Source organism: Schistocerca cancellata, chromosome 4, assembly GCF_023864275.1.
Source record: "Schistocerca cancellata isolate TAMUIC-IGC-003103 chromosome 4, iqSchCanc2.1, whole genome shotgun sequence".
NCBI classification, from domain to species: domain Eukaryota; kingdom Metazoa; phylum Arthropoda; class Insecta; order Orthoptera; family Acrididae; genus Schistocerca; species Schistocerca cancellata.
Genome location: NC_064629.1, coordinates 131920124 through 131946635, shown reverse-complemented (window position 1 = coordinate 131946635; position 26512 = coordinate 131920124). Strand labels below are relative to the sequence as shown.

The 26512-nt window shown below is 42.2% G+C and overlaps 1 protein-coding gene across 1 annotated transcript in view; it reads right to left on the bottom strand.

The window, feature by feature from the left end:
* Nucleotides 1–1577: 1577 nt before the first annotated feature.
* LOC126183923 (dystrophin, isoforms A/C/F/G/H-like) overlaps nucleotides 1578–26512 on the bottom strand; it is a gene marked incomplete at its 5' end in the record, with an annotated part of 927096 nt that continues 902161 nt past the window's right edge. The window contains 5 exons of the mRNA XM_049926269.1: nucleotides 1578–1676; nucleotides 1723–1912; nucleotides 5450–5604; nucleotides 12781–12992; nucleotides 20814–20870. Of these exons, the coding sequence (XP_049782226.1) occupies nucleotides 1578–1676; nucleotides 1723–1912; nucleotides 5450–5604; nucleotides 12781–12992; nucleotides 20814–20870 (713 nt within the window). The remainder of the gene's footprint in view (nucleotides 1677–1722; nucleotides 1913–5449; nucleotides 5605–12780; nucleotides 12993–20813; nucleotides 20871–26512) is intronic.

Here is a 26512-nt window from a genome sequence, read left to right as displayed (position 1 = left end):
CTTATGGTACTTTCAACTTAACCAAATTTCATCTCCCTACTTTCCTACTTTCTTGCAAATGCTCCAGTTTTAATCTACAGTTCACAACCAAACATTAAACTCTGAAGCCACAACTGCCGGTGGAAATATATTGAAATCTAAATTGTGATTCAGAAAGTTCTGATTATCATTTTATATCAATCTGAAACCTTCCGATACCTCCAGGTCTTCCCCACACATAGAATTTTCTTTCAAGATACTTCAACTAAATGTTAGTGATGATTTAATTATGCTCTGTGCAAAATTCTACTGTGCAGCTTGCAGATATGCGGTTTGAATCCTCGTCGTGGAAGAACTTCTCACCATCCGGATTCGGGGGGGACAAAGAGTAAGAGGGAGAAGTGGGGGAGACAACACAAGTTCTCTCATTAACAGCGTGTGCATCTATATCGTGCGTTTAATCACAAATTTAGCCTCATTGTTTCAAGTACTGAGGTCAATTGCTACTGCCGTCATGGTTATCCCTTCGCACAAGAAAAAGAACACCAATGTTTAAAATAACGAAAGAGAAATATTGTTTAGTTAACTTTTAACGAAACAAAAATTAAGAGTTGTTCAGGTATTTTGTCACTCCAGAGAATAACGAACGAAGAAACTGTTGATGGTGTTTATTTCTAACACGTTTACACATTCTGTTTGTCCTCTGTTTTGTAATTTTTTTTTCTCTTTCGAAAGAAGCCCACATCTTATACCAGTCTGGGTGTAAATACATTCTCTGTTCTTACGGCTCAGTCGACGAGCGAACAACTAACTGGCGCAACACTGAACGACAAGCAACGTTACAAATCGGTGTGACCACAGGACGCGCCACGCTAGACAAAATACCGACTGTGGTAATTTCCGTGAGTGACTCGAACGTTAAATTAGCCGTTTGTAAAGGCATTTCACAAGCTGAGGCTCCCTCTTATTGCGAGCGTCTGAAAATTTGAGCTAAAAATATTGGCGTCCAGCGAAATAGTAATAATAAATATGACCCTTAAAATAATTTTGATTCCTTATTGAACTATAAACGACCCCTTTTTGTTTTTAATCCTCAGAAAATTTCATCCCTCCCACCCCTCAGGTGGGAAAAATGTCCACGGAAGGAACGTCCGACGTTACCTGAATGACGCCATTCCACGACGTTGGATTGGAAGAGGAGGAGGAGCGGAAATGAACTTTAGCGACAGTGGCATCCCACGTCTCCATACCTCACATCTTGTGACTTTTATGTGTGGGGTTGAAGTTTGCGACATCGCATTGTTGAAGCTGTGAATTCGATAACGAGAGACCAGCTGCCTCGTGTGTGGTAGGAAATGAGGCACCGTTTTCATATTTGTCGTGTAACACATGGTACTCACGCCGAACGCTTTAAAATTTGGACTTTCGTCTTTTCTGGAACGTTAGAATTGTGTTTCTTTCTTCTGTAGTTTGGAAACAATAAATGTTTAAAATCAGTTCCTTCTTTTCGAATAGCCCTGTACATTAAATCGTCTCGTCTCTTCAATGCACTGATGCTTCAGTCAAATTCTCCATTTGTGTGTACACAGCATCAGTACCTAGCTGCTGTACCAATAATTTCTTAATACAGGTACTGTGTACGGAACTACAGAAATGGGGTTTTTACGTAACTGCTCCAGATTGCAGTCTTCCTTACTCTGTACACAAAGAGACACGCAGTACTGACAGTTCCAGAGCACCTACCTTGAGCTGGTGCAGCGGCTGCCGGATCGCCCCTGCGTCGCGCCGACTGCCCAGGCGGTCGGCGTCCGATTCCACGCACTCCATGGAGGATTCCGCTTCCGACAGCCAGGCCAGAAACTTGTCCAGCGAACGGTCGAAGTTGTGCAGCGAGCTCATCGCCGAATGCAGCAACTTGCCCCTGTTGATGATGCTGCAACCAGAGAAAAAGTTTGCTGACAATTCATCTTGACATAAAATCAAGTATCACCGGAGTTAAACCTTCACAATACATTTGTTTCTTCCAGTCGTATTTACCCAACTTATGCTTATTTTGGGAAGGAAACACAGACAGGTGATATCTGGAAAAGTCTGAAATAACAGTAAACATTCTTGCGGAATGGAGTTCACTCGAGTTAATCTTCGATAAAACAGCCTTTGAATACGATTCATGGCCAATATCAGGCCGAGAAATACATTAGTTTCTTCTAATGTCTGAAGTAACTAGAAGACGAACTATTGGTAGGTGGGAATGCTATCTCCCGATAGGTCGTATTGAAAAAATAATTCGCTTAAAAATAAATAAAATAAATCGCAAAAGAATGTAGTGATTCTCATATATCGAGCGCCAGAACACTTCTGGTTAATGATGATTCGAGGTTTCATTATAAACAGGAGAAAAATTCAACTTGTTTTTAGTTTATAATTTTTTAATATTTATTCTTTTCACCACTTCTTCGCGATGGTTAGTCACTTTCTTCCCTTAAAAAGGACTATTGTTGTCAGTACTTTAATATATATTGAAACAATAAGGAAAATTTTGTTCGAAGAGATTTCGGGATTGTAGCCCGTCGTCAAAAACTTCACTCCACGATATTTCAAAATGGTTCAAATGGCTCTGAGTACTGTGGGACTTAACATCTGCGGTCATCAGTCCCCTAGAACATAGAACTACTTAAACCTAACCAACCTAAGGACATCACACACATCCATGCCCGAGGCAGGATTTGAACCTGCGACCGTAACGGTCGCGTGGTTCCAGACTGTAGCGCCTATAACCGCTCGGCCACCCCGGCCGGCCACGATATTTCAACTGGGCACCTGCCAGTCATCTTAAGATGATATATCTGCCATCGAAGTCTTCGCCAATCTTCGACGGCTCACCTGAAGATGACTGGCAGGTGCCCAGTTGAAATATCGTGGAGTTAAGTTTTCGACGACCGGCTACAATCCCGTAATCTCTTCGAACATTTAATTCACCGGGAAAATTTTAAATTTCACATCAACAAAAATCTTGCTCAGTGGACGCTAATTTTCGTTTATAATTACGCATTTCCATAAAATACAGCCAAACCCACTTTTAAGATGTTTCATTTGCGAAACCTGCACCGTGCAAGCTCATCAAATAGGTATTAAATTTCTGGAGAAAACTGCAGTATGTAGTCGCTTTTAAGAATTATTTATTGTACAACAGTTATCAGTTCGAGGACTTACGAGCGTAATATCCTCCCATCTACTGACTCCATTGATTTTCTTAGTTGTTTAAATATTACAAATATGAGTCATGTACTGAACTACTGATCATGTTCATGTGTCAAGCATATGAATTCATTTTCTGAAAAAAATTACGATCGGGAAAAAAAATGATTGATACACTTTGTGCACGTTGATTCCTACATATTTTAGTAAACCAGAAATTCCTTTTGTCAGTTATTGCGTAGTCTATCCCCTGCAAACGAGGTTCGGTGAGTACTTTGTACAAAATATGTATTAAATATGGGTCTCTTAAATAGTGAACAGAAATTCCTTATTTTCGACAGGCGAATTCCAAAATTCCTGAATTCCTGTCGCCATAGACTTGGTATTAAGAGTTCTGGATACGTAAACTGAAATTAAAATAAATTTTCATTATGTTACAAGTTCCACATTGCCCTATGGGTCGCCCTGCCATCACCTGCCTTCTGATTCATCCTTTCTAGCAATTTTATCAAAACTTAGTGTGTTTCCATTTTCCTATATCTGCTGAGGGAAAGAAAGATTGTATTTCACCGCGTCTATATTGACTACAAATTCATTAATTATTCAAATGGTAGTGTCACACAATGCAAAGGGGAAAAGAAACATACAGTATGCAGATCTGAGGTCTTTACATCTACATCAATTCAACGCAAGCCACCTGACGGTGTGTGATGCAGGGTATTTCTGGTACCACTATCCGATCACTCCTCCCCTATTCCACTCGCGAATGGCACGTGGAAAAAATGACTGTCAGTAAGCCTCTGTATCAGCTCTAATTTCTCGAATTTTCTCATCGTGGTTATTTCGCTCTTATACTATATGTCCCTTAAAGAAAAGGTACAGAAGAATAAGGTTTAACGTCTCGTCGACGAGGAGGTTATTAGATACGGAGCAACAGCTCGGATGGATAAGGTTAACGATAAGGTAGGTGAACGGTCGTGTCTTATTCAGGGGAACCTTCATCACTTTCACCTCAGTCGTCTTAGGGAAACAACGGCAAGCCTAATCTGGGTGGTCAAACTGGGTTTCAAATCTGATTTTCCAAAATCCGAGTCCAGTGCCTCAACCATTAGCCACCTTTCTCATTCTATATCTAGCATTCGAATGACAGCCTGAATCCAATTTCAGTGGTTAACGTTGAGCACTGTTACAAATTAGCTGCTTATAAGTTTAACAATTACGTCATAATAAAATATAACCGCTTTTCACAGCTGAAAGAAGAGGGCGGAATACTTTCTTTTTTTTCAGAGGAAACTCTACGTTTCTGGATACGAACTGTTATTTCGAAATATATCCGTTCGGTTTACCCTACAAACACACGAAGCAGGTAATATTCAGAAATCAGGTGCAGGACGACGGATTTCAGCAATCAGAGAAACCTATACCCCGATCCCATACCTCGGAAGCAGGATTCTGGAAGTATGTTTTTATCACGTGCCATCAGCAGGCAGAGGTTCCTTAGCCGGCATACTTCACGAAAAAACTGTGGAATTCGTAGGCAAGATCGATGGTTAATTAGTTGCGAGCGACAGGGTTAGGAAATTTACAATACTATTAAATGGGGTAGCTTTACAATCGACCATTTAGCACCTAATAAAAATAATTTTCTCTTCGATTTGGATTTTGGATAGCCTAAAGATGTAAGAGACATCTGATATTATAAAACGTCATAATATTGTAGTACTGAGAGCGCGGTGCTAATGTAAAAGCTGTAAGGTGTAACTTACGAAATCATTCGGCTCACGGTTATGTTGAGTTGGAGAGGGGTTGTGTTCACTCGTATAAATAACTGATGTCAAGTGTCGTGGGGACAATTATCAGATTTGAAAATAAGAACTATTAAAGACCATCAAGTGATCAGTGGCTGTAAATTTGAAACAGAACGGTTTTTAAATTTTTCGCGTGTCGCTGCAATTGAAGAACATACAATGAGTTGCCAAACTATACAGCGAGAAACCGATGACACGAAGAACAGTCATAGTGAATCAGCAGGTTACCAGATCTTCGTATAGCACTTTCTGGAGAGAGACCCTTATCAAATTACTCCAGGTCGAAAGTATATGAAGTTATAAAATCATTTCGGGTCAAACTGTGTGCCCAGGAAGACATTGTACAGAAAAAGGAACAACAGAAAGGTCATTCTCAGTATGGAAAGAAAAGAGTAGCCTAAAAAGGAATGGATGTTCCGACCTTATGAAAATATCACATAATTATACAAAAGAAGTTTACTAACCTTGAATTCAAATTTCCATATCTTTGGTTGACCGCCTCTGTCATTTTCTTGACACGACTCGTGTCATCTTGCTGGTAAACAGCAATTAGTTTCTGAGTCAGCTGATTGAATATTTCGATGTGATGTTTGTACTGATGAAGTTCGGCGTGGTATGACTGTAAAGAAAAGAAAAAAGCTTTAGTTATAGCTAACAATTACACATAATTAATTTCTGTTGTTAACCAGGGAGAGAATTTTTTTCAATGCAAAGATTTAGTATGTTGAAAGACTGGTTGCTAAGTACATACACCTTCCAATACTTGTTAAACAGGAAACGATCTCGGATAAGCTTAAGTTTAGTTGACACATTTTTATACTGTTTTCTTTCCATTATCAAAAGTAAATAGCCATTTATCTGTTTTCAGCAATTTTATTACACAGTATCTCGAAGGATAGGCATCAGCCAAAACCAGTACCATGAAGGTAATCATAAAACGTCATCAAAGACAGTATCGATCAAAAATAGGGACATCATGTTTTATATACACACACATCAAAAAAAGTTTTTCGGCGTAGATCCCTCAGAAAGGTTGGTGGGTCACGTCGTCCATAAACAGAACTTTTCAATCTATCCCAGGCATGTTCGATAGGGTTCATGTCTGGAGAACATGCTGGCCACTCTAGTCGAGCGATGTCGTTTTCCTGAAGGAAGTCATTCACAAGATGCGCACGATGGGGGCGCAAATTGTCGTCCATGAAGACGAATGCCTAGCCAATATGCTGTCGATATGGTTGCACTATCGGTCGGAGGATGGCATTCAGGTATCGTACCGCCATTACTGCGCCTTCCATGACCACGTCGGCCCCACATAATGCCACCCCAAAACAGCAGGTTACCTCCACCTTGCTGCACTCTCTAGACAATGTGTTTAAGGCGTTCAGCCTGAACGGGTTGCCTCCAAACACGTCTCCTACGATAGTCTGGTTGAAAGCATTTGCGACACTCATCGGTGAAGAAAATGTGATGCCAATCCTGAGCGGTCCATTCGGCATGTTGTTGGGCCCATCTGTACCGCACTGCATGGTGTCGTGGTTGCAAAGAGGGACCTCGCCATGGACGAGTCGTAACACGACGCCCTGTGGCTGCACGAAAAGCATTATTCAACATGGTGGCGTTGCTGTCAGTGTTCCTTCGAGCCATAATCCGTAGGTAGCGGTCATCCACTCCAGTAGTAGCCCTTGGGCGGCCTGAGTGAGGCATATCATCGACAGTTCCTGTCTCTCTGTATCTCCTCCATTATCCGATCAACATCGCTTTGGTTCACTCCGAGACGCCTGGACACTTACCTTGTTGAGAGCCCTTCCTGGCACAAAGTAACAATGAGGACGCGATCGAACCGCGGTACTGACAGTCTAGGCATGATTGAACTACAGATAACACGAGCCGTGTACCTCCTTTCTGGTGGAATGACTGGCACTGATCGGATGTCGAACCCTCTCCGTCTCATAGGCGCTGCTTATGCACGGTTGTTTACATCTTTGGGTGGGTTTAGTGATACTTCTGAATAGTGAAAGGGACTGTGTCTGTGATACAATAGCCACAGTCAACGTCTATCTTCAGGAGTTCTGGGAACCTGGGTGATGCCGAATTTTTTTTGATGTGTGTATGTGTTCTCTTCAACTTAATTTTATTTTATTTTCCATTATTATTATTTTTATTATTATGAGAGATATTTGTATACGTAAGCTTACATTATATCATATTTCTAAGGATCAAGTGGAGTACCAACAACTCGCACATGAAGAAACAAGACACAGTACAGAAATACGACAGAAAAAATTACTCGGTATTAAATCTTTATTGGAAATCGAAAACTTACCGCCGTCCATAACCTGATGCCTAGTTGTGCGTTAGTCACGATATAATTCGATGAATAATGATTATGTTAACAACCTTCACAGATATGAGTTACAAGATACAAGACTGCTATTTCGACACCGAGTCATATTAACACTGCCAACAATAGGCACTCATTCTTTGACTAGAACGCGTGGCGTCATAAAATACGGCAGTATATCGGAAACGAACCGAAGAGAAAAACATACGGCATTCCCCTTTGCGACGTTGTCTGCGTAAGACTCGTTCGTAGCTCCGTGTCAAGACAGACAGTCACATCAGAATAGTTTTTCGAGATGGAGACCTTGATTTTTCTGCAAGGTTTCGTACACACAGCGTGAACGTGGTGGTATGGTGAGGGTTGTATCAACAGAGAGAGCTATAACAGAAAGACAGCGCGTCCTTTCTCTGATGCCAGCCCAGAAAAGAAAACAGACACTTGCTTATTCTGGAGCCATGTTGTACTCCGCAACGCCGTACTCTGTCGTGGCCTACACGACCACGCATTAGCACTGCCGTGCAAACTACAGAATGTTAGTTTTATTTCATCTCCAACCTTGAGAAAAGAGAACAGAGTGACTTTCGCATTCCTCACATGTCAAAAAAGTCAGCACGATAATACGCTGTAAGTATGAATGTCCTGTGACAATATTTAAAAAGAAAACAAGAGGGACTTTTTCGAATTGGCAGGCTTTATTCAGAAGGCTGAAGCTGATACGCTTCTCCGAGTAGATATGTATAATATTGATTTTTATGACAGAAACTAATTATCGTGGATATTTTCTTGCAGCGACTTCAAAAATGATGTACGCGCGTTATGAATGCTTTATTTATCGGGAAACTGCAGCCGCTAAGAATGATTACGGTTTTTTTTTTTTTTTTTTTTTTTTGTAGTCGAAATTGATGTAGCCTATTGAGAGACTGGAAAGGACGAGGGGAACAAATTGTGCGAAAAAAGATCTTACACGACTTTTTGTCGTGTATGCGACCAAATCGTGAGAAATGTTCTGAGGGAAAGGAAGATATGGGTTTATTGTTAGAAATATCTAGAAACAAATGACTCACATGGATTACAAACTGACAGCATGATGCTCGATGACAAAATGAATTCGCCATATTTAGGTTGTAAATTAGAGATTTTTCGGTACTTGTCACGAAATTGAATTTCCTATAAAGTTTTGTTCATTGGATAATACATGAATTTCGAATGCTTACTGAACACTGGCCAAACCACATGTTAGGGCAACTACAGTCTATGAGCAATATAAATGTTTTATTTAATTCATAGACAAAGCATTTATAAAATTATTTTCCATGGAATCTATTTACAGATACACCCTTTGCCTTTCAGGAGGAAAATACTATAACATATAAAGCGTATTACTTAAAAGCATTGTTACTGGTACTCTTATTATCAGCAGGTAGGTTCGACTGTTCATGAATATTGAAAAACACCCACTTTAACCACAGAGTTTGAAAGACAGTAAAGAAATCGTAAAAGTATAATTAAATTTAAGCGGAAAATAGTTCTGAGCGTTTCTGAAAACCAGACTGTCCAATTTCAGTAAATCATCTCTTGGTATGTCATAGATATGATACGATTATGAACTTTCATCCTGCGGATGAGGGAGTCATGGAATAATGTTTTTTTTTTTTTTTTTGCAAAAGATTAAACAAGGCCAAGTCCACCTAGAGGCCTGAATCACATATGTACGATACATCGAAGGTATGTGATTTTAGGTTTTCCCGACGTAGGAAAATTTTGAATATTCCTCGGGTATTTAGCCGAGTGACATCGTCCAGAAGACGTAATACTGCAACAAGCAATCTTCAGACGTTGGCGCTGACTATATACCCGAGAAATATTCAAAACGTCGAAGTTAAATGCCGCACCCCACCGACGGCGGCAATAGCGACGTCACGTACTTCTTCGCTAGGACTGGACACAAGCGTCGAAGTGACGTGACAAACGAAACCGAAAAATCTCCAAGTCATAAATTCATATCTGTTCCACCTCTACGACGCTACATAGTAGAACAGGGTGTTCAACGTCTGTTTTTAGTTCTGCATGTTTATCTTAGACAAGAACTGCAATTACGACTCAAATTATTCGTTTTAACTGCGTTTATTAAACTGAACTTCCTCGTTAAGAAATTTATACATCAACAAAGAAACCGTGCTCACATTTAACCAAAGCGTTTTGTAGAAGACTGAAGCGCGGTAACTAACTATCACAACTGAAATCTGACTAATCTCTTCACTTCGTAGATGAAGCCACAAAACGTCTTATTGTCTTGGCGGATCACGAAATGAAGAGTACTTACATATCCGCTTATTTGCTTGTAATATTCGACTAACTGATAATGTGATGACGAATTATGGCATTTCATAACCTCACACTATGAACTGGAAACAACAAGCAGAGTTCACTTTTGAGCGGGGAATTCAGTATTAACTTTTTGATTGGCTCTTCAAGGAAATGGATGTTACTGATTCATTTTCTTCTTTATCCGAAGGTGTGCCACGGGTCAAGCTGCGCCTTCGACCGCCTCATTCACCACAAAGCCACATGTCGTGTTGACTAAGAAGTCATTTTACCTATCACTACCACTGAATTAAACGCTAATTTGAAATAGACGGTATACATCACAGTGTGGAGCAACAGTATCAGTCACAGTTAACGCCCTCATAGAACGGCCTTTGGTTAAGGGCAAAGCGTTACAAAAATGAATATTCTGCTGTCGGATCGTGACACACAAGCACTGCCAGTACAAGAAAGCAAGGCTGAGTCATATCCCAACATGATAAACAAAGGATTGCGAGATACAAGTCCGTCCTCAACGCAAAAAATGAAAGGAGTTTTAAGACAAGAAGGAAGATACTCGGAGTATTTAATGGCTATGGTGTGAAAATTAAAATCTTATTGACCAACCACATATGAATGAAATATCAAATAAAGCACTTGGCGTCAATATGTGACCAGTAAAATAAAATTATATTAAATTGGGCAAGCAGGCAGAACATTTACAAGTCATTCTTGCAGTAAAGAAGACGGAACGAATTACGAAAGAGGCAGTGAGGTGCGGTCAGTTGTTGGAGCTTGAATCACTTCTCGCTGTTGAAAAAGAGAAGACAGAAGCTGTAAGAGTGCAGCATAGCGGACAGCTACGCGAGATCTGTTTAACAGCAGAAACTTTAGAGTTTCAGATCTGCTAATGACTTTCGAGTGAAGTGAAAAGAACATACCTATATAGTACATTGAATATGTCGCGTTTTCTAACTACAAAACAGCATTTACGGGAAGTGTGCTCTACTGCTTTTCGTCTCAAGAATTCTGCTGCGGAAAGTCATCGTTTGCTAGTGGAAGTGTATGGAGAGCATGTTGTATCGAAAACAACGTAGAGAGATAGATTTCGACAAGTCAGAGACAACAAGGTTAAGGTGATTGCCAAAATGCGTCTGGTCGATGTGGCGTGCTATGAGCTGCTGCAACCAAGTCTAACGGTGAAGACTGAATTCTACGAAGTGCCGTTAATCAATTCGAATTGCGTACTTAAAAGGACGTCCACAATATACTCAGAGACATGACATTCTGATTCATGATAACGCCCAACCACACACTGCATATCAAGTGAAGGAATCCTTGAAGGGACTTCGATAGGATGTATTACACACCCAACCGTCGCCCAGCCATATTCGCCTATTACAACAAAGAGCCAAAGAAACTGATATACTTGCCTAATATCGTGTAGGGCCCCGGAGAACACGCAGAAGTGCCGCAACACGACGTGGCATGGACTCGATTAATGTCTGAAGTAGTGTTGGAGGGAAGTGACTCCATGAATCTTGCATGGCTGTCTATAAAATCGTAAGAGTACAAGGGTGTTGAGATCTCTTCTGAACAGGACGTTGCATGGCATCCAAGATATGCTCAACAATGTTCATGTCTGTAGCGTTTGGTGGCCAGCGGAAGTGTTTAAACTCAGAACAGTGTTCCTGAAGCCACTCTGAAGCAATTCTGAACGTGTGGGGTGTCGCACTGTCCTGCTGGAATTGCCCAAGTCCGTTGGAATGCACAACAGACATGAATGAATGCAGGTGATCAGACAGGATGCTTGTGTACGTGTCACCTGTCAGAGTCGTACCTAGACGTATCAGGGGTCCCACATCACTCCAATTGCACACGCCCCACACTATTACAGAACCTCCACCAGCTTGAACCGTCCCCTGCTGACATGCAGGGTCCATGGATTCATGAGGTTGTCTCCATACCCGTACACGTCCATCCACTCGGTACAATTTGAAACAAGACTCGTCTGTCCAGGAAACATGTTTCCAGTCATCAACAATCCAATGTCGGTGTTGACGGGCCAAGGCGAGGCGTAAAGCTTTGTGTCGTGTAGTCATCAAGGGTACACGAGAGCGCCTTCGGCTCCAAAAGTCCATATCGATGACGTTCCGTTGAATGGTTCGCACGCTGACAGTTGTTGATAGCCCAGCACTGAAATCTACAGTAATTTGCGGAAGGGTTGCACTTCTGTCACGTTGAACGATTGTCTTCGGTCTTCGTTGGTCCTGTTCTGGCAGGATCTTTTTCCGGCCACAGCGATGTCGGGTATTTGATGTTTTACTGGATTCCTGATATTCACGGTACACTAGTGGTATGGTCGTACGGGAAAATCCCCACTTCATCGCTGCCTCGGAGATGCTGCGTCCCACCGCTCATGCGCCGATTATAACACCACGTTGAAACTCACTTAAATCTTGATAACCTGCCATTGTAGCAGCAGAACCGATATATCAACTGCGCCAGAGACTTGTTGTCTTATATAGTCGCTGCCGACCGCAGCGTCGTATTCCGCCTATTTACCTATCTCTGTATCTGAATACTCATGCCTGTATCAGTTACTTTGGCGCTTCAGTGTAGCATTTGTTTCGGTCCATGCAGCATGGTCTTTCTGTACACCACATCTTTAAACGCTCTTGAAAACTGGTTCCATGAGTAGATCAGCTCAAGAGAAACTGAGCTGTTTTTATAAAGGAATGCATTTGGTAGACCAAAAGTTGGGGGGATGGTTGTAGCTGCCGAAGGACACTACCTTCGCTAAATTATCTTCTACCATTCTATTACAATAAACGTGAGTTTTCTGTCCGACAAGCGCAACATGAAACGATAAAATACTCTATAGAAAGGTAGGCAGAGATCACATAGACAATCAAAGGGTGAAAGGTGATCAACAAGCAGTTCTCATAAAAACATAATAGACACTTTCGAAATGTGAGTGCTATTCGAGAATGCTGCAGATTATGAGATACTGAATGGAACTGGGCATAAAAGAAATGTATGTCATAACTTGACTAAAAGAGTAGACATCGTGAGCCAGTAAGGAACCGTCAGCTGGATAATGGAGGCCAGTGTGAGGGAGAGGTGTGAGCAGGTTGCAGAAGAACGTACCTTCTGCTCGCGCAGCTGGGCCTCGAGCACGTCCGCCGTGTGGCCGACGGCGGCCATGCGCTCGAGCCGCGTCTCCATGCGCGTCAGCCACGCCTCCACCTCGAGGCGCTTGCCCTCGTAGCGCTGACTGTCCGACAGCATCGCGTCCAGCTGAGACTTCCGCTGCATCACCTTGGCATTCGTCTCGTCCCAGTGCTCCCGCAGCTTCGTCACTGTCGACAAACATTTCCTGTTACGCATCCACACTATTTTTTTTATATAGCATACGATAGCAACATTTTACGCGTAACACTAGCACGAGCTACAGTGATTGTGAAAGTGCGTGTCAAATCTGCGATATTATGCACGTCACAATTACAAACCTAGAGCTAATATCAAAAAATGCTAGTAAAATAAGAGCTGTTCATCAAACGACAGCAGAAAGTATGGCCAAGAAACGCTTTCATTGTGTACTGAACACTAACGGTGATGATTCCTGAACTATTTTTTTCCTTCAGTGATAGAGATAAATATTCGTCGATTCGGTCAGTCCCCTAGAACTTAGAACTACTTAAACCTAACTAACCTAAGGACATCACACACATCCATGCCCGAGGCAGGATTCGAACCTGCGACCGTAGCGGTCGCGCGGTTCCAGACTGTAGCGCCTAGAACCGCTCGGCCACTCCGGCCGGCCAACTGACAGTAGCTGCTCCGTATCTTAGAATGCTGATAAAGATTCGCAAGTTTTCTAACGCGTTTACGTGATTTGTTTCTTGACCCTTTAATTTAATTGATCACGAAGAACTTACATCTCGTACTCAGTCGCCGGCACCCTCCACCCTCTACCCCTTCCACCTCGGGCTCATGGACTTGACTAAAGCGTCGCATGGAAAGCGTACGTGTGAAATACTTCGAGGTAATGAAAGATTCTGAATCAATTTACTAACAGAATTTTGCAAGTTAACACAAAAGTACGTAAAAATACACATCATTCTATCTATCGCTTGCGCCTTTGTCCCGTATTGTGCGCGGGATTGGCGTGGTTAAATCGGATGTGGCATTTTAATTTGAAGGGGTGGCCGGATGCCCTTCCTGCTGGAGTACCCCATCTGTCTGCATCTAGTGTAAATCATGGATAAGTGCGGATGTGTGTCAAATGTCTTTGAGTCGTGGAACTGAGGCGGGACGGGGGGACCATCCCGGTATTCACCTAGAGGGATGTGGAAAACCGCCTAAAAACCACATCCAGGCTGGCGGGCACATCGGCCCTCGTCGTTAATCTGGCGGGTGGATTCGATCCGGGGCCAGCGCGCCTACCCGAGTCCAGGAAGCAGCACATTAGCGCTCTTGGCTAACCTGGCGGGTGTAAAAATACACATCATATTCCCTTTAAAATCTAACTCGACAGTTGTTAAGTGAATCAGCATTCCGGATGAAACAGTATTTTCGGAACAAATGGTTGAAATGGCTCTGAGCACTATGGGACTTAACATCTATGTTCATCAGTCCCCTAGAACTTAGAACTACTTAAACCTAACTAACCTAAGGACATCACACAACACCCAGTCATCACGAGGCAGAGAAAATCCCTGACCCCGCCGGGAATCGAACCCGAGCGTGGGAAGCGAGAACGCTACCGCACGACCACGAGCTGCGGACTTTTCGGAACATTCCACTTTGAATGCAGCAGTCCTAATAAGACAGAAGTTACTAAAGTTATAGGCGAGATTTCATTTAATATAGATTTACGAGCATTCACTTATACTTCAAAGTTGCACGAAAACTGTCAGTCGTGAGCGTACGGATCTAATTTAAACAGTATGTTTGCTCCATTAATTCATAAAACCCGTATTAGACAAAACAAATCGTTCTTTTTCGGTATGATCGGACGACAACTACCATGGTATTTGTCCACGGGCAAAGTAACAGAGAAAGCTTGAAAGGACAGTAGTCTCATTTATTCGGTTACACTTAAAATGAATAACGCTTGCCAGATTTGACTTTTGTTTCTGGGATTAAATGCTGTGTAAAATGAAAACGTGTTACTTGATATTTCATGTTTCACATTAATGGTTTCCAGCGGAATGCTAATTCGCCTAGATGAATTTAACAGGGCTGCAAACTTAAGAGTGCCATCTTCTTTGACCATATCCTATCAAAGCAAGCTTCGCATCTTGCTAGAAATGGTTTTGGACACATCCTACTTTGGAACGAAGACAAACGACTGCAAACACTGTCACTCTGTGTGAGAGCAAGAACAGCACTATCTCACACGCGCAGGCGGTTCTTGGCCATGTAAACTGTGTCGCTTGTTATCCCAGCAGTAACTTAAATATGCACTACGTTTCTACTGAGGGAGATGTCTTATCTCACAGGGGAGTTACGATCCTGGCAGGGAAAGGGCAATCACACGAAATGCAAAACACACAGTCTGATGTGAGGAATGTAGCTACAAACCTTCCACCACTGGATAGATGTATCACGTGCAGTTTCGTTAGTTACTCTTTGCATACATAATACCCATGACCTAGGGAAGAAGGGAAAGGTACAAAGACACAAACAGACTTGTATACACACAGTTCAACAAAAAACACAACACACTTTGTAGCAAGCCTACTATGCCTGGCGCGTGCTGTCTTCTAATAGCCTTTACGACAAGGGTTTTTGCGTTTATTTGCCTCACTCGTCTGGCATAACAGCTCTACGCTACTACACAGCTTAAATAACAGGATAAATATTATCTGCTGTAAGGTAAACTGTTAAGCTACAACACGCAGCCCAATTCTCAGAGGAATTGCACATATTCTAAATTCAGCACATGTCAGTTTAAGCGAGTGTCAGCAACACGCCTCAGAGAGTTTTAAGACCATTTTGCCACTGATTCCTCGGTGCTTGTAAGGGAAAAAATACTCAGAAAAGCTGCAGTGCGTTAGCGAAAGGGACTGCATTAACACCAGGTGCACAGGAAATTTGAAGAGAAGACAGATCCCTGTAAATCACCGCATGCTGTTAATAAGAGGTGCACTTAGCAGAGCTTACTCAGTTAATACACACATTCAGTCCTGTTAGTCACGAATAGTATTCCGTCTCATTGCCTAAAAAGTGGAGAGAAATTTCTTGATATTTTGCATGCTACATCTCTCCAATTCGTTCTACGAAACAGCAAGCTTGAAATGCAATTGTACCTCTCCGTTTACGCCAACGTCTTAGAAAGCAGCAATGCAAATATTAACACTCGTAATAACTGAGACCACTGATACTGATGGGTAATCTGAAAATTTCCCAAGATCGTAGATATTCCATTACACTGGTGAGCCAAAACCTTATGACCACCTGCTTAATAGCTTTATTGTCCGTCTTTGGAACGAAATACATAATTGATTCTGCGTATCAGGGATTGGACAGTTTTTTAATAGGTTTGTTGAGGTATGTGGCATTAGATGTCTACGCAAAGATCATGTGATTAGCGTAATTAACGGGCCACTGATTCGTGGACGCGGTGACGGCACCCGTCAGAGATCCAGATGGGTTCCATAGGATTTACATCAGGCGAATTTGGTCGCTGGGACATCAACGTGAGTTCACTATGATGCTTCTCAAAACACTGTAGCAAGGTTCTGGCTCCGAGACTTAGACATTATACTGTAGAAAGATAACATCGCCGTCGGGGAAGGCATTAAGCATGAAAGGATGAAGGTGTTTTGTAGCTGTCAGCGTGTCTTCGATTACTACATGTCCTATGCAACTGCAGGATAACGTCTCGAACCGCCGTTCACCTCGATGACGGCGACTGCGGAGACGACCAGCGAACTAGAGTAGCAAAAATGTGATTCACCCGAAGAGCAATTGATCGATGGTCGAATCTCGATGGTCCTGTGGCCACTGTAATCGTAATTGACAATGACGTTGGGTTAACTCGTGAACTCGTGGTCTGCTATGGCGCTCCATGTTCAACAACGTGCGATCAACGGTGCGCACCCAAATACTTGTGCGTGCAACACCAGCAGTGCGCTCTTTCGGCAGAGATGCCGTACATCACTATATATCCTACTCCACAGAGCAGACAAGCCTCCGAACCCCACGTTATGTGACGAGCCGCGGACGTCCAACCATTTGGCGCCTAGTGGTAATTTCACTGCCCTATCTCTTTTCGTAGATGCTCACGACAGTAGCACGCGAACACTTGACTTGCTTCGTCGTTCAAAGGCTCTGCGTAATAATAATCCACCCTTTGTCAAAGATGGTTATCGCAATGGATTTCCCCATTTGCCGCCCTTGTCTTCGCCATGGTGATCCCCTGTCCTTGTCTGCTCCGCTTACACACTTTCTCTACTGCGTCATGCGCCCGCTACCCCACCAGGTGACGTTCAACCTTGCGGTGGGGAGAGGTCATAATGTTTTGGCTTATCAGTGTATATGAATAAAGGAGTAGTTTGATGTAAACATCAGTGACTCATTTAGCGGTAATTCCCCAATATTTCTAGGTCAGTTCATAACAGACATGCTCTCCACACTTGTTAGTGATAAACTTTACTGTTTTCTGAAATTCTATATTTCGGTAACAAAATACAAGCTTGCCACAATCAATCTTGACGGTTAAGTAATCATACAGACGTAAAATTCAAATATAGTCTCATCAAGGGTAAGACAGCAACTATTTTTAACTCGGCTGCAAGCAGATTCATCAATTCTACAATCGAGCTAACGTGAGTGGCCTTAGGTAGAACACGATAACAATGAAAGCAGAATGTTTGTGGGACTGAGTGTCACACAGGAAACAACGGACAACGATTCTATCTTAGCAAAGAGGCGAATTCGAATAATTTCCTCCCTTTTCTCCACTTCAGTGCTTCCATAACAATTAACGCAGAGGTGGCGTAAGTGGATTTGCAATCTCTCTTCCGACAGCTACAATCCACACTCAAATTATATGAACTTAGGCTGCAGTGTGGTTAAGACTACCACACGATGGTACATAAAGAGCCCGTACATTGCAGAAATACAGTCTTAGCTGCTGAGCAAGATACTGGCGGTAGTGGAGGCATAATGAGGTGGAAAGCATTGTCCTTGGCTCTCGTTGGTACAGGTTGGAAGCGTTCAAAATATTTCGTTTTATGTCTTTTCCTCACCCGGATCACAGCCAGCAGCGTAACGCCTGCATATTACCCAAGATGTTGCCGATGGCCTTGTTATGCACTATTATCATTGTATCGAACGGATCTAGCTGGGAGGGCAACACCGCCCATGACAACATGTCTACGGTACCCAGTATGCCTGCTATAAAAAGTGAGCATTTTTTTTCACAAGAATCTGTGGTTGCAATGGCAGACTACACAGTGAAATGAAATCACTGGGTGCTGTGCAGCAATGTAATTGTAAACTGTTAGTATTAAATGCTATCAGAATTAACGGTAGATTAAACGATAGACAGTTTTAATCTTTTACTTGTTAGACTACTGCCAGCAACCAGAGCAAGTGTCATTTCGTTTCGAAGTTTCCGCTACAGCGATATCAACGTAGGAAGCTTATAGGACTGCAGATTTCTTGCTTCCTGTATTGTTTTTAACGCAGTACTATTGTTTTCATTCACCTTTTTACCTGCTAAATTGCTATTCCTTAGACATTGTTTCAGCATAGTATCCTTGCTACGTTTCTGATATCCGCAGAGAAGTTCGACGATTAATATTTACAAATTTATTATATTAATTATCACAAACCCAACCCCTCAAAACAAGGAAAGTAGTTCGACTACGCTACGTGGTGAAAACGTTATGTGCTGGAAATTGTGCTGCTGAAATGAATCTCGGGTAGAAGGTCTGTGTCTGTTAAAATGCACGTGGTAGTGATGAACCTGGCCACCTCAGACTCCTAGGTTAACTATACACTATCACTGATACAAGGAGTTTGGTAGAAGTTCACGATACACGGAAACAATGACCCACATATTAACAACACCACGCCCCTCCAAAAACAAGTTTCATGTGATGCTCGAATTATCGTCTCTTTGAATTTGAATAGAAATCTGAGGAATTTTTTCAAACGCTTTCAACTTTACCGTCTGTCTTAAAGCAATGAATGCGGACAGATGTCACGTAAAAATTTAATTTTGGCACGACACGGCTGAAACACCATGAAGTGGATCCTACTCTTGTGCTCGTACGCACTGGCAGGAAACTTCTTTTCGATTGAGTATACTTATTATTTAACGGTTATTTAAAAATAAATATGGTTTACAAAGAGTGATCACTGCATTACGACCACATCGCTAATCGATAAACTCGACCGTGTAGCCGTGCGACATTAATGGCGAGGTATAGCGAAATAGTGGACTCGAGAGGAATACAATCTTCGTCCGGCAATCCACATTTAGATTTACTGATATGTCTCGAAATACATTCATTTCAAAGTTTGGCTGATCCGTTGGAGAAGGCAATGGCCCATTTCCTTCCTCATCCTAGTGAAAGTCCTAGATGTTTCTGGTTCTCTGGAGTCCATCGATACGGTGTTCATTAAACTCCTATATTTCCGTCCTTCTTTCATCGCAAAACTTTATAATGCACAGCGATAAAACAAGAAAGGCATCTGGTAATTAATGTTCTGGCATGACGATGAAATCCTGCGGGTACGGTGTCTCAACACTGCAAAAAAGTGTTAGAGAGCTGCAGTAGTTACATTCTGTGGAGTATGGAGGCTGCTCTGAACACGACGAAAAGACGAACTGCGGAGACAGCCGTGGAGGCGACAGAAACCTTCAAAGCCATGGCTATCGCGTCCACTTCGGCAACTGGTACACACTGCCAGACACATCACTTTGTAACATCTGACGATCCAACATATCAGTGCTCAATATTATACCATCTCCATCATGTAATGCACACTCGCAGGTAAACTATTTCAACAACGCTCTCTGTCTCTACCAAATGCCATACTGTTTCATCAGCATATTCGATACTCATCGTATACAGATTTTGCTAATTTAGACACGAAAACGTTCAGCTATCATGATCAGTATGGGTCCGTTCATTCCCCGTCTGGACGTAAGTGTTTCAGCATGAGGATTAGATCTACTGTGCTTGTGTGCAAAGGGGACGCCGGTAAGATGTGTAACATGTTTGCGTAAGTACAACTTGAATCTCTAGCGTCCATTCAAAGAAAATAACTCTTTCTTTCATAATTTTCAGTGTTTCACAAACTAATCAGTTTCGTGTCCTACTGAGCATTCGTGACACTTCTGTTCGCTCAGTACGTCCCACAATCCAACTGACAAAAGGTCGCATTGCAAAAGCAAGAAACAAGATTCTCATTAAAACCGTGTAATGGTGAATGTTCACCTTATTGGAGCTACACGGTATTATATAGGTGGCAATAATTCAGTGATCACACACTGTAGTGTAGTGGTAATTGCACTGGACTTGTATTTCCCGTTTGTGCGCGCTGACTTGCGTCTGCTGTACTTTCCCTAAGCCACGTCAGCAGAATGCTGCGAATACTCCTTCAGCGAGGCCACGCCCTAGTTTTGCGCCTATTCTCTAATAGGCTAATATTCTGTGCTTAATGGCTTCGCTATTGACGACACGCCTAACTCTGACGTATCCCGTTACCCATATGCCTACCAACCAATGTATCGGTTTTCCTCCATTCCATAGCACAGCCCATAGGAGCACAATGGCGAAACAGTAATTTTCTGACTTTTGCGATTACACTTTTCAGATGTTAACACTTCTCGCTGAATTTCCAGTGAGCTTACCAACTTGGGGCGAATCAAACGAAGAACCGCAGATCTAGCAATTAAAATATAACTTCAAAAGACGGGACCTGAACGGTATAGCTGTTACACGACAACTTTTTGTCTGCCGCAGAGCTATTGAGTCGTCACGAAGCACACTTAGCTATAGCGCAGAGCCACACAGCTTGCGGATTAGTTACAGTGGAAGCCCCTACTTGAGAACAACGCCAGGAGCTCACGGTGGCCAGTGGGAGCACAAAGGAGGTGATCTCAGAACAAGGTAATGTGAAAAAAGAACACAGACGTTACGTTGGTTACTGGTTACCTTTCAGATACGTCCGAAGGTGGTACAAGATTGGCGAACACAGTGAATCGCACAGAGCTGCAGACAACAGAAACGCTCGTCACAAAGTAAAACAAAAGCAACAATTAACATCAAAAATATTCAAAAACTGCGAAAAATTAAAAAAAATATTTTGAGACAGAAAATGAGATAAATACAGTGATAAAATGCATATATTGTTACCTCTAAAAATAATTAGAAAAGTACAAGAGAACGTTCACACGTATGTCCCACGCACACACGGCAATTAGACGTGTATTAAAAACAGAACAATCGTATAAAAAAATAAAGAACACAATCAAGTTACTGCGTTCAAACATACAGTAAGCATTCAAAATACTGAAGGCAATGAAAAAATAAAAAATGTAGAAGTTATCAATAATGCAGCTCTGTAAGTCAAGAACTACTGTGAAATGCAACAACTGGTGAGAGGACTAATCATTCAACTTTGTTTCATATCCTGCGTATCTGAACACATCACAAGCATTCAGCAGCTGTTTTGTATTAAGTGATGTAAGATATTCATCATGTGACATGTTAGTATAGAAACAAGTATACTCATTTTCTTTTACTGTTATACTGCAAACATTGCGAGCTAGGAAGAAAACAAATGAAATCATCGTAGTTTCCAGAACTGGTGTAGCCTTGATTTCCTTAAATAGTCCAGGTCCATCTAAGCAGAAAAATGAGACTAAAAGGTCTATTATTATAATCTTATTCTTCTCTGCGACGTGCTAATGCCAAAAAACGTAACGAATCTAAACCGGAAATGACAAATGGAAACTCAGACATCAGTGTTTGGCGTAGAGAGAATGAGCTCTGATGCGGGAATTCTTAGATGAATGGAAACGATGACTTTAGCAGAACAACGGAACTGGAGCATTGTTTTAGGCACTGAATTTGTATTTCAGAAGCTGGGCTAGGTATCCTGTAAAACATTCAAAGGATTTCTGTACCTCCAGACGAATTTCGCGACTGTTCCTTCAAACACGCCACGTGTTGTAAGCAAGCAGGTCCTTTCCCGGCACTAGAGGATGCAGCAAACGAAAGTCCACATGTATCTCCACAAGAAAGAGTGTAAATGAGACATGTTGTCCACTTAGACTACCCTCTTTCCCCGAATGTTACGTTTCGATTTCCTCGGATGTGAACTCCAAACCGCGCCACCTTGCAACTGTGTTTAAAACACATTTTACCGGGAATTTTCAGTTAAAATCTTCTTAGATGCTAGCTGCCACATTATTACACATCAGGAGCATTAATCAGGACTTTGCATTTGTTCCTTTGACCGGATAATTTTCTTGTCGGCACTCCGTAACGTTCCACGGAAGCTGGGAACGAAATTTCGCTGTACATGGGAGCTTGTGACTGGGGATCTTCCGCGTAGTGGCCATCACAGCAATAAATTAGTGAAATGAAGGGGACATTTTCCTGCTTAGGCTGTATATTTATTACGACGGCATCTCAATTATACACCTAGTTACGGCTTACGTCATTTTCGAATGTTTACCCAGAATTAGGTGCCATTACCATGAAAATCGAAGCGAATTCACACAATGTTTTACCGTACGTGATGGCTTGATAGACAATCCGTGCACTTACAGTGGGAAAAAATCTTGACAGATGGTGAGTGCTGCCCTTGTCGGGAAAAGCTGTTTTCCCGCCTTAACTGCACCCATTGCAAAACCATCACGATCACTTTACTTCGTAATCCATCACAAATGGTAACCTACCGTGCGAATTCGCTGACATTTTCATGGGTATGGCGCCCGTTAGGGGTAGACTCTAAAATGGTTTTTAATGTTGAAACTAGTAGTTTAATTAAAAAGATGCCTCAATAAATAGACATTCAATAAATAGAAACTCAAAATCGCACCTATGCTGAATTTTGTACGGACGCTACACCGTCGTGCTTACTCTATCAGGAAGGACGCTGTTCTCTCCCTGTGAAGCAAGCTGTCGCTTTATGCGTTTCCTAAAAAGAAAAAAAGAAGGGGGAGGGAGTAATCCGCTAACATTTGGTATCACGAATGTGACTGAGTGGGTTCCTTGTATTCAATAAAATAATACAACACAATATGAATACTTCCATCGCTTCGCAGCTGTTTGGACGCGTAGCAGGAGGTGTAAAAAGGGAAGGAGACGCCATAAATCAGAATTACTGTGCAGTTTGGTTTACCAGCGAGGCAGAACTCGGCGCCGCGACAGAAACCGTCTTCGAGCCTGCAATTTATAGCTGTAACGTGCTTTGCCGCCTCTCCATCCCACTTCCGCAACGCTCGGCGCCCAACTTCTCTCGCTCGGAAATCATATCAGCTTGCCCAAAAATTGGCTAAGTTCCTTTGCCAAAGCGGATTAGCGGCACGACATCTCCTGGCTTGCGCGAACAGCGTTCGCACGTTCTTCTTCCACACACCGCGCAAGCACATTTACTGCCGTCCCCCAAATCTTAAAACCCAAATGTCATCAGTTTATCTTCAGTCTGGAAGATACATACCACCGCATGACGTAGTGATAACCACTAATTCGAATCAACAGCAGCCGTCACTAATAAACTGAATTTTTTCTTACCTGACTGCAATCTCTTTCCAAACATTACGCACAGATATACAGTTGATCTTTTTTCCTGACGTCTGCGTGTCACGGGCTCTTGTACAACGTAGATTATTGTCGTTTATTTTGAAGTGGATACGGATTTGTGAATGCCTGTTTTTGTGTTTGACGTATGTGTGTTCTGTTTCCGAAAATGAAATGGATAATCAGCCCGGCATTTGGAAAACGTCTAAACATCGTACTCGCGTGTACCAAATGACTGATCGTTAATCCATCGCGTGGGATCGATGTGGATCTGGCTCACTTCCCTGTCAAGCGTTACGTGTTAAGCTATACAGGGTGTTTCCGCAAGAGCGTGCAAAAATCCAACAAGACATAAAGGATGCTCCACTGAACAACTTGAGGCAGGGAACCTGTGGTCGGAGAAGCCAGTTTCAGGAGATAATAGGAATTAAATCACTTTATGTGTACTTTTTATTTACATTCGTTACAATTAACTGCAAATACCATCGTTGACACTATGAACGTACCATTTTTACTGTATCTTACAAAATGTGGTGAAACGGACGGCCATCAACCTCAATGCAAGCATGACATCGGCGAACAAGATTCTGACGCATCTTGACAAATATCCCTTGTGTGTTTCGAATCACATCACAGGCAGCTACAATTTTGGCAACTAATTCCATATCCGAAATAACTGGGGTCTCATACACAAGTGATTTTAGATACAACCATAAGACATAATCAAGGGGATTCCGGTCAGGTGAGCTCGCAGGCCATGGAATAGGACTTGCCGTTCCAATTCAGCGACAAGGAAATACTATACCGGTACAGCTCCATCGTATTGTACTGTACGTTTCTGAATAGCACTGACTAATGAATGGGTCTGTCGCTGATCCATAGCACGTTCTGTCATGGGACAATGTAAATACAATACAACAGTAAACAAAACCTGCATCGTGACTTTCTAGTAATCAGGCTGGTCCTCCTTGTTTCCTTGCAGAAAATAAAGAATGTACGTGTAAATAAACAACACAGTACGTGTAAACTTGTACGTATGTTAGTTGTAAATAATCTGGAAAACAGTAACGCTAGACAAAGCGGCATCGAAGTTTACTTCCACATCTGTTTTAGCTGGCTTCTCCGACCCCAGGTTCCCTACCTCAAATAGTTCAGTGGAGCAATCTCTATGTCTTGTTACATTTTTGCGCGCTCTTACCCAAACACCATGTGTGAGTAAGTACCCACAGTTCCACACTAACTGGAGAAAAGGTATTCTGTAAGTGTGGCAAAAGCGTGCACCATGAAAAACTTGTACGCCCGTAGAATTACATCAGCTGGTGGAAACTGCTTAACGTACTTGGTACCGGCTGTTACATCGGATGCACGATGGTTGCTTTACTCCAGTTTCAGAAGCTGTGAGGACATCTGACATTACTTCGCACAGTGAGTCATGCATGTGGCGGCAGCACTGCACGCAAGACTTAACCGTGGGCCGTGTACTTCGCACGGTTAGCCTACGGCTATTTCGTGCTCATGACCAGTGACTACACCAATTAAACGAAGCAGTCATCAACACACGCTGCCAAACGTGACATCAGAAATTAAATTTAGAACTATAAGACGTTTATCCAACTCAATACCAGGCGTCCAGTGGCATTTATGTTAAACGGCAGCAGGAGATTCACCAGCGTGCATTTAGTAACGCCACATCATGGGAGACGGTAGACCTGCAACATCTATCCTCCTGAATTTTGTAACTGGAACAATCATGACTGAAAAAATAAACTAATTTTTGTTATCTTTGTCAGGTTAATAATGCATTAGGATCTAGCATTATCTGTGAAGCTTATTTCTTGGTAGAACTGAATAGTACTACTGTACTTCCTATAGACTTCAACTCAAGTAGGCCAGAGTGGCCGAGCGGTTCTAGGCGCTACAGTCTGGAACCGCGCGACCGCTGCGGTCGCAGGTTCGAATCCTGCCTCGGGCATGGGTGTTTGTCATGTCCTTAGGTTAGTTAGGTTTAAGTAGTTCTAAGTTCTAGGGGACTGATGACCTCAGATGTTAAGTCCCATAGTGCTCAGAGCCATTTGAACCATTTTTTGAACTTCAACTCATGATGGCTGCCACACGAGCTGACTTGGGCAGTATATGTACAACAACAGTATGTCAAAGTACCCGCCCTCAGAGAAAAATGTTGCTAACGCTTGTGGGTGTTAACACCAAATGCCGCCATCTGTTAGGTGACACAAAAGCGAAAATAACACTCATTCATAGGTTTGTTTGTATTATGGCAGGCATTATAGTAAGGTACGAGAAGTGGCTTTCATCGATCTGGCAATAGTACAGTACCGTTTAGTGATTCGCTTTTTGCTGTTGGATGAGAAAACACGTAACGAGATAAAAATTAAGTTGGACACTTAGCCATCACTGGACAATATTATCATGAGGTAATTGACCGCTTCGACAAGATATTGTCGTAAACACGGTCTCATTAGGCGAAGAAGAGAGTATCGTTTCACCACGAAAACGTGATAGCATGTTCATTTGCGTTATTAAGAAATAGCTCATGTGTACAGAATTAAACTCAAATGGGGAAGTCATCGTCGAGACAGAGTCGTATTATAGACAGCTCGACAATTTGATGGGTTAAAAATCACAGGGAAGTCGGTTAAAATGTGTAACCCTGGCTTTGTTACAACAGTAATTCCTTTATTCCTAACACTGGAACTTGTTATCCTCGATTCGTTGACATATCTCAAAACGACGTGATATTCTTTCACATCAACAAATACGACGAACTTTCTATCCAGAGTCACCACTCTGGAGTATTTCATCAATACTTTTTTTTCTCTGTGTGTCTAATTGAGAACTTATCTTGTGCGGTAAGGAAAACCACTTTTAACACGAAAATAAGAAAGGAAGCTTACAGTTTCATCTTTTCCGATGTTATCATCACTAGAGAATGAACTCTGCTCCATCTGAAAACTGACAGGAAGGGGTTTCATTGAGAATGGACTGTAGAACATTGACGGCGTTGGCACGAAGTAAATTAAACAAATCACAGAAAAATTTAGTAAGGAAGGATGAACAGAGATTAAAATCTTGCTCCTCGTTGCAGC